The 8,465-nt window shown below is 46.0% G+C and overlaps 1 protein-coding gene across 2 annotated transcripts in view; it reads left to right on the plus strand.

The window, feature by feature from the left end:
• Positions 1–6: 6 nt before the first annotated feature.
• The window catches only part of Tmem130 (transmembrane protein 130), a 15,935-nt gene continuing 7,476 nt past the window's right edge, over positions 7–8,465 (plus strand). For both annotated transcript variants that reach the window (XM_010642739.1, XM_010642740.1), the window contains exons 1-2: positions 7–114; positions 7,378–7,683. In XM_010642739.1, the coding sequence (XP_010641041.1) occupies positions 30–114; positions 7,378–7,683 (391 nt within the window). In that variant the 5' untranslated portion in view covers positions 7–29. The remainder of the gene's footprint in view (positions 115–7,377; positions 7,684–8,465) is intronic.

Genomic DNA, 8,465 nt, shown 5'->3' on the forward strand with positions numbered 1-8,465 from the left:
CGTAGAGCTCCAGCCCCGCACCTCCCGCGATGGCCCCGGCCATCTGCACTCGCCTAGGCCGCATCCTCTGGCTTGCCTGCCTCCTGCCCTTAGCACCGCCGAGGGTGGCTGCAGGTAAGGCGAGCGGGCTAACCGGAGCCTGGGAGACCGAGGTGGCGCGGTGCGCCCTGCGCGCTCCGTCCTCCTCCCTCAAGGCCTCTGCAGCCGCCCTGGAGAGAATGAGAGGCCTCAGGGTGCGGCGACGCCTTCTCTTCTGTCCCGTCTCCCTTCGGTTTCATATCCCTCTTCTCAGAGGTCTTCCTGGTACTTGAGTGGGCTCCCTGCCCTCCTCGGTGCCGGTTCCCTTCCACCTCTCGGGTTGGTCCTGCCCTGGGGGGCTCGTGGGGTGGCAGGCGCATCCCTTCGGGTGCCTGGGGACCTGGCACCCGCTGAACTATGGGAAGAGAGGCCGGGTGGGGCGCAGCACCCCTGGGAACACAGACAGGTTGCCCATGGGGCAGCTTTTCTGCCTTAAGATGTCCCCTTTCCCCCGGAGTTTTCCGTTCTGCTCGCGCTGGCTCCGCAGAGGGGCGGGATGCGATTTAGCGCCCCAAAGGCTAGTCTGCCATTTCCTCTCTGCTAGTCATTTCCAAAATGGACCAGAAAAGACATGTTCTCCCAGGGTCCACACCTCAAGCATCTTCCCACCACTGGAAGACTGGAACCAACCTTTCCAGCGTGTTTTGGGAACAATAAAAACACCCAGGTTGGAAGTTGTCAGGGACAGGTGGGATGAGGGTAAATAGTATTCAACATTTTCCATTATTCACATACCCTCCCCTATTAAAAACTGGTAAGGAACGGGGTCAGATGCAAACTTGTTAAAGAAAAGCCACAAGGTAAACAATACACATTTGCATTTTAGGCATGCATTAGGAGAATTCTGTGTGAATTGTCCTTGGGCAGAATCCCCCTGCAAGATTTCATACTGTCCATTAAGGGCTACATGCATTAGAAATTAGCAATGTATTCTAAATTGTAAGAAAAAAAATCGTGTGGTTGCCAGCTAGTGGCTTGCACTCTTGATACTGTCCAAATTATAGTAGTGGAGACTGGGTTGGGGAACATCCTTTCTCCCTTCTCCTACACCCAGAGGAGGAACACAAACTCAGAAGCCTTTTCTACCCCTCCTGGGTCAATATCATTCTGCATGAATTTATCCTGCACCAGTGCTCTGTAAGTCGGAAGGCCATGCACAGAGCAGTTAATTAATTCCAGGTTGTGTTATCTATATGGCAAGGGTCTCTTTGGCAAGATTTTGGGCTATAAGTGCTGTGAGAGGTCTGATGTAGCCATTTTCTAGTGTTCAGGACTCCCTCAGGTTGCTTGGTGGGAAAGGGTGCTTGCTCTGAGCAGACACCCTGGGGTCCTGGTAGATGTTTCTTCCAGGGCAGGCTTTGGGGACAATTGCCCCTTCCCTTTTTGCTCTGGCCCCTTTAGCTCTGAGTCACTTAGGGGCACCTGTAGAGCCCCCCAGCTCATTCCTTTATGTCTCTGTACTACTAGGCTGTCACCAGGGCTCTCAAACCTGGAAAGATGAAGTTGAATGGGTTCAGTAGTGGGCCCTGGCTTGACATCTGCAGCCATTCTTGGCAAGACCTTTATGGTCCATTTCAGCCCTGATGCCCCGGGGGAGAAAGAAGGGCACCATCCTGTAGGGCAGTTGTGGTGAGCCAGGAACCTATGGCAGGTGTGCTGCAGCAGGCTGATAGTATCATTGAAAGCTCTAAAAGGTTTGCCATCACTGCCTTAGCAGCTCTGAGAAATCCAATTTAGGCAAAATGACCTTGCAGCTTCTTCATAGCAGGGCAGGTGAGGAGGCTCCCATGAGCTGGGCCAGCATTTGAGCAATATCTGCAGCAGCCATATCCCCTCCCTCCTCCCATCTCTCTCTTCTCCAGGCACCAGCAGGCTGCCCCCCTGATTCCATTCCCCTGGCAACGGATATGCGTGGTGCTGACGTGCCCACCTTACTGCAGATACTGGATGGCCATTAGCATGCAGCCGAATGTCCCTGGCACTTGTCAGCCTTGCTCTGGCCCACAGTTTTTTACTGGGGGAGGGACAGAGGATGCGGGTGCAGGGGGCAGAGTGAGAAGGGAAGAGGTGGTCTGTCATTGAAGCACTGCTCTGGGCAGCCTGGCCAGATGCTGCTTCCCAGCCAAAAAGAAGAATGGAGCTCAGTCCTGGGGTGTAGCTTGTGGGGTAAATCTAGATGGCAGCAAGTGGCCCATGTGGATCTCAGGTCCCCTGTGTAATATACACATGGCTGTACTACTTTGGCACAGTTTTCACTGCAGTGCCTGGAATTCTGTCTTTGGGGTTAATGCAAGTCCCTTTTTCAGTGCCAACATTTCCTTGGAAGTGACCAGCCCTTGGTATCTTGACTCAAATGGCTTTGTAACTCAAGACCTGACCCTGAAAGAAAGGGATTCAAAATAGGAGGTAGGACACGGGCAAGAGGAAAGACTGGAGCCAAAGTCCATAATGGCAGTAGGTAATATTTCTGGGAGGTGAATGGGGCATACTTGAGGACAAATCCACCTCCCAGTTTTGCTGAATCTACCATGTCCTACATCCCCCCCACCCCGTGGAACTGGGACACACAGAAGGGACTCTGTGGCACCTGGGTAAACAGTTTCCTGAGGCTGGTCCCCCAGGCCATACCCTACCCTCCAGGTGTCCCTCAGAGGCAGCAGTGCTGAACACCTACTGTGTGCCAGGTACTTTCCTTTGCACAGAGGAGCTAGAAATAACCCCTGTACTCAACTAGTTCAACGAGCACTAGAGGAGAAGAGGAAACCTTAATTCAGTATGGTATTGTGATAGCAATTTGTTCAAGCTGCAGGAGAGCTCTGAGGGGTGAGGATGGAAGATGTTACATCCATAGACAAATTGGCAGAGAAAGGCATTCTAGCAGTGAGGCCAGAAAGGGGAGAGCATGAACCACATCCTTTCCTTATTTATTTATTTGAGACAAGACCTCATTATATAGCCCAGTCTGGCCTTGAAACTTGCAGTGATCCTCCTACCTCAGCCTCCCAAGTTCTGGGATCACAGATGTGTGTGCTCCATACTCCATGCCCAGCCTTTATTTTTTATTTTGAGATAGGGTCTAACTAATTCTGATTACTCAGGCTAGGTTCAAACTTGTAATCTTCCTGCCTCAACCTTCTAAAGTTCTGGGATTATAGGTGTATAGCACAATGCCTTGCTGGGGATTGATTCTTGGGGCAGATGGCATAACAGGGTGTGAGAGGAAAGAAGAAATTCAGAGGATAGTGCTGGCTAATAGAAAGTTGCTTGAGGATAGAAATATTCTGAGAGTGGTTTCTAACCACATGTGGCTGTAAAGCAGTTCGAATGTAGCTAGTGTGATCAAGAAACTGAATTGTTAGTTTTACTTAAATGTAAGCCAACAAATTTGAGTAATTTGAATTTAATTACATATGGTTAGTAACCACAGTATTGCCTAGAATCCCGTGAAGGGCTGAGAGCTGGAGCAGCAGCTCTGTGGCTGGTTCTCTCAGCTGAATTCGGTGGGGAAGGGGAGTTGGTGTGAAATGGGTAGGATGGGGCTTGCAGCCTTCCCGCTTTTCATTTTGCCCAGATGCATGCAATGGGTGCTCCTCTCTGGGTGCCGGACACTCTCAGACACCATGCCCTGCAGACATCTCATCTGCAGAAAGAACCAAATGACAAGAACAGTGCTACATGCCCACTTGCACAGAGCACTGTCAGCCAGTGTGACAGCTACGTGAATTAGATCATGCTTGCTTGAGGGATTAGCATACAAACATTGAAATTGATGTCAGTGCAACCATACTTATGCTTTTCATATGTTATCCTGTGAAAACAAAAGAATTAAAAATTGTGTGCAATGCGTGATATGACCAAGGGAAAACTTTCTATGCATGAAAAAGATGAGGCCAACAATATGACAACAGTTGCTGTGGAAGGTAGGACAATGGAACAGTTCTAATATTCTTTATGCATATTTATTACTTTAGAAGAAAACCTTATATTAAAAATATTATTGTTAGCTGGGCATAGTGGCCCGTGCCTGTAATTTCAATTCTAGCACTCTGAGAGGTGAGGCAGGAGGATTATTAATTGTAGCCCAGCCAGGGCAGCTTAGCAAGACCTCGTCCTAAAAAAAATGTTTTTTTAAAAAAAGGAACTGAAGATGTAGCTCATTTCAAAGAGACTCTGGATTCAATCTCCAGTACTACAAAAAACCAACTAGTCACCTACAATCTTACCTGTCTATGTAACATATTGTACTCTCTAAAATAGCTGAATAATGACTCAGGAAAATGCTCATAATACAGAATTGAAAAAAAAGTGAAATACTTAATTTCATATCAAGAGAATAATTGGAAAAACACACATAGTCCTTTATATCTCTATGTTCTTCATTCCACAGATTCAACCAACTATGGATCAAAAATGCTGAGAAAAGGGCCAGGGATTTAGCTCAGTGTCTCCATATCTGCCTGGCAATGGCAAGGTTCTGAGTTCGATCCCCAGTACCAAAAAAAGCTGAGAAAAAATTGTGTCTGTACTGAATAGGAACAGAGTATTTTTTCTTGTTATTATTCCCTAAACAATGCAACACAATTACTTATGTAGTCTTTAGATTATAATATGTATTATAAGTAATCTAGAGATGATTCAAAGTATATGGAGGCTGTGGGTGGGTTACATATGAGCACTATACCAGTTTAAATAAGGACTTGAAGACAGACATGTAGCACACACTCGTAATTCCAGTACTGTGGGAGGTGAGAGGATTACATGTCTGAGTCCAGCCTGGACAATTTAGTGGCTTAGCAGAACACTGTGTCCAAAAAAAGAGGGGGGTGATATGGATGTAGTCAGGGCAGAGGCTCTGTGTTCAATCCCCAGTGCCACAAAGGAAGAAAAAGAACAAAGAAAAAGATTTGAGGGTCCATGGATTTGGTGTCCATGGGGGGTCCTGGAACCAGTTCCCCACAATACTGAAGGATGACTAGTGTATGGTAGGAGGTGCTCCAAAATGGTAACAATGTCTGCTATTGACTGGTTCATTTTTAAATATTAAAAAAAATGGCAGTCCTGGAGATTGAATCCAGGACCTTTGCAGTGAGCTACATCCTCAGCTCTTTTTCTTAATTTTTAATTTGAGACAAATTTTCACCAAGTCATTAAGTTGCCCAGACTGGGCTTGAACTTGTGATCCTTCTGCCTCAGCCTTTTAGAGTGCTGTGATTATAGCCCGCTGTCACCATGCCCAGCAATATTTAAATTTTATTTCATACTTGTCTTTACTTTCAGATATCTTACAATTAGTCTTACCTTCAGTGTGGTGGGAGGAGGATGTTAATGCCCCATGTGGCCTCCATCCTATGTTCAATTCTCAGTTCTCTGCCTGTGACAAACAGAATGGTCTCCAGGATCCCTGTGAGAGCTCTGAGATGTTTCTGGTCATTTCCCAAGGGGCTATATCTCATCTGGGATTAACCAGTTCCAGTATTGGCCCTGGCAGGATTGTTGGAGATGAGCTAGCACAGCCCTGCCCAGTGAAATAGTCTCTTGTCCACTAGGGTGACAATTACTCATATGTGGCTGCTGAGCACTTGAAATGTGGCTACTGAGAAAGTAGGTTTTTCATTTTTTAAAAATTTTAATGGGAATTTAAATAGTCACAGTCAGACTGGGCTTGGTTACCATTTTGGATGGTGTGGAACTAGAACCTCTCACTTTGTAGAGTTAAAAGCGAGATTCAGGGAGAAGGAGGTTTGTTTCAAAGGGAACCACCCCAAGGTTTGTTCTGCCTCTATCAAGGCCTTCCAGGTCTAACAGAGTTGATTCTAAGGGAAACAACTCTTATTCTAAAATCTACCTGTAGCCCGGTGTGGTGGTACATGCCTGTAATCTCAGCACTCTGGTAGTGTGAGACAGGAAGATCACAAAGTTAAGTCCAACCTTAGTGACTTATCAAGAATCAAGACCCTGGGCTGAGGATTTAGCTCAGGGGTTCCACCACCTACCTTGCAAGCACAAGAACACGAAATCAATCCCCGGTACCAAAAAACAAAAAAAACAAAAGAATCAAGACCATATCTCAACATTAATATATAACATATATCTCAATATTATATATTATATATGTTATATAATATATATATATATATATGGCTGTAGTTCAGTGTAATCCCTAGTACTGGGGAACAATCTTTATTTATTTGGTAGAATGTTATGTAACTGTCTGAAATAGTTGAAGACTAATGACTTAGGATATTGCCCATGCCTTTCATGGAGCTTCATTTTTCAAATTTGAATTTTGCTCAGCATGGAAAGCCCAGCTCACATGAAAGTGATGGCAGGAGTTGTTTCTTAGGGATGGATGCCATGGCCTCTCCAATGACAAACACAAGCCGTTACACTAAGCTGTACCTGTGCTCCATAACGCATTGGTTGTCTGGTGAGGGAAGAAACTAACTTGTGAAAAACCTGTGATTTGGAGTCAGCCTGGCTTTGAATCCCAGTTTAACAGTGAATTAGCTGTGTGACCCTTGGGCAGTTAATGTGAGCTGCCTGAACCTCAGATTCTCCATGAGTAAAATAGAATACAGTGCCCTCTCCCATGGTTTCTCTTTTCAAGGTTTCATTTGCCTGTGGTCCACCAGCATTAATGTTTCTCAGTAATCCTTATTTTGATGCATGGTGCCCAGAGGGTAAATAGCCTGCCTGCCCTAATGCCACTTTTTTTCTAGTACTAAGTACTGGACCCAGGACCTTCATACTGAGCTATGTCCTCAGGCTTTTTTTTTTTCCTGGTATTGGGGATGGAACTCGGGACCTTGCACTTGCGAGGCAGGCAGAAGCACCACTGAGCTAAATCCCTGGCCCTCCTCAGCCTTTTTTATTTTTTGCTAGGATTTTCTTAAGTTGCCTGAGCTGGGCTTGAACTTGCAATCAGTCTCCCAGAGGGTTGGGATTCCAGGCGTGTGCCACCCTGCCAGGCTCTGCACAGTATACTGAGTGAACAGAGACTATGTTCTTATCATTTTCATTGTATTATATTGTTATAATTGTTCCAATTACTATTATGTACTGTTATAATTTCTTACTGTGGCTAATTTATAAATTAGTTTATCATGATTATGTAGGAATAGGCAAAATAGAGTAAACAGAGTTTGGTGCCATTAGTTTCAGCTGTCCACTGGGGCTCTTGGAACCTAACCCTTGCTCATAAAGGGGAACCAGTCTGCCGGCATGGAGCTGCCGCAGAGGTGGCCGAGGGGGTCCTAGCCATAACCCATCCTGAAACACAGTCTGTTTCTGGGTTCCTAGGCCTGTATGAACTCAGTCTCACCACCGACGGCCCTGCCACCACAGGAGCAGAGGTGACCATCTCAGCCAGCCTGGAGGCCAAGGACAATGGCAGCTTGGCCCTGCCTGCTGATGTCCATGTCTACCGTTTCCTCTGGATCCACACCCCACTGATGCTCACTGGCCAGGTGGAGGAGGACCGCAGCTCAACCATCAGCGTGGTGGGCAACGTGCCTGGGGACTTCCCAGTCTCTGTCTGGGTCACTGCTGCCAACTGCAGGATGTGTCATCAGGTGGCCAGGAGCTTTGTCGTTGTCTCCATCACAAGTAAGCATCTTTCCTGTTTGCTAATTTGCCTGCAAAGCCTTGATTCAGAGAAAAAGCCCCCAGCCTCACTGGTCATCACAGAAATACAGATTTTTATCCATGGGTGCTTCTGCTATCAGCTGTGTTAAAAAGGATTAGAAAAGGGTAACACTTCCCACTGGCAGCCTTGTGCTGAAATGGACAGTTAAAATAGATATTGCTTCCAGGGATATAAATTATTATGATACTATAGAGAGCAACTGGTCAGTGCATAGTGATGAATTTATTCTAGTCTTTGGCCTGATCATTTACTGATTTCTTTTTTCCTTTTGCAGTACTGGGGATGGAAGCCAGGACTTCATGCATGCTAGGCAAGCGCTCCAGCACTGAGCTAACACCCAGTCCTGTTTACTGATTCTTTCTCCTGTCTCCTTCACCACACTTGCTCTCATTCTCCCGTTTCCTCTCTCTTTTCTCTTCAACAGGTGCCTGCCTTCTTGCCCTTTTGAAGCTTATTGTCTATTTTTGTGAAGCTTATTGTTTAATAATTAATTTATTTTCAGGAAATCAACCTCTATTTAAGCAATACTGAATGCACTAAGATGTTTGCTGGAGTGGTGTTTATAGTAGCAGAAGATATCAAGCTAAGGAGAAGCCATTAGAACTGGTTAAATACATTGAGCTAATTTTTGTACCTATTAATAACGACATTCACGGCCGGCAATTTAGCTCAGCGGTTCTGCCGCCTGCCTTGCAAGCACAAGGAACTGAGTTCAATCCCTGGTACCAAAAAAAAAAAAAAA

The sequence above is a fragment of the Fukomys damarensis genome, unplaced genomic scaffold (genome assembly GCF_012274545.1).
Source record: "Fukomys damarensis isolate Sample0158 unplaced genomic scaffold, DMR_v1.0_HiC HiC_scaffold_17, whole genome shotgun sequence".
Taxonomy (NCBI): domain Eukaryota; kingdom Metazoa; phylum Chordata; class Mammalia; order Rodentia; family Bathyergidae; genus Fukomys; species Fukomys damarensis.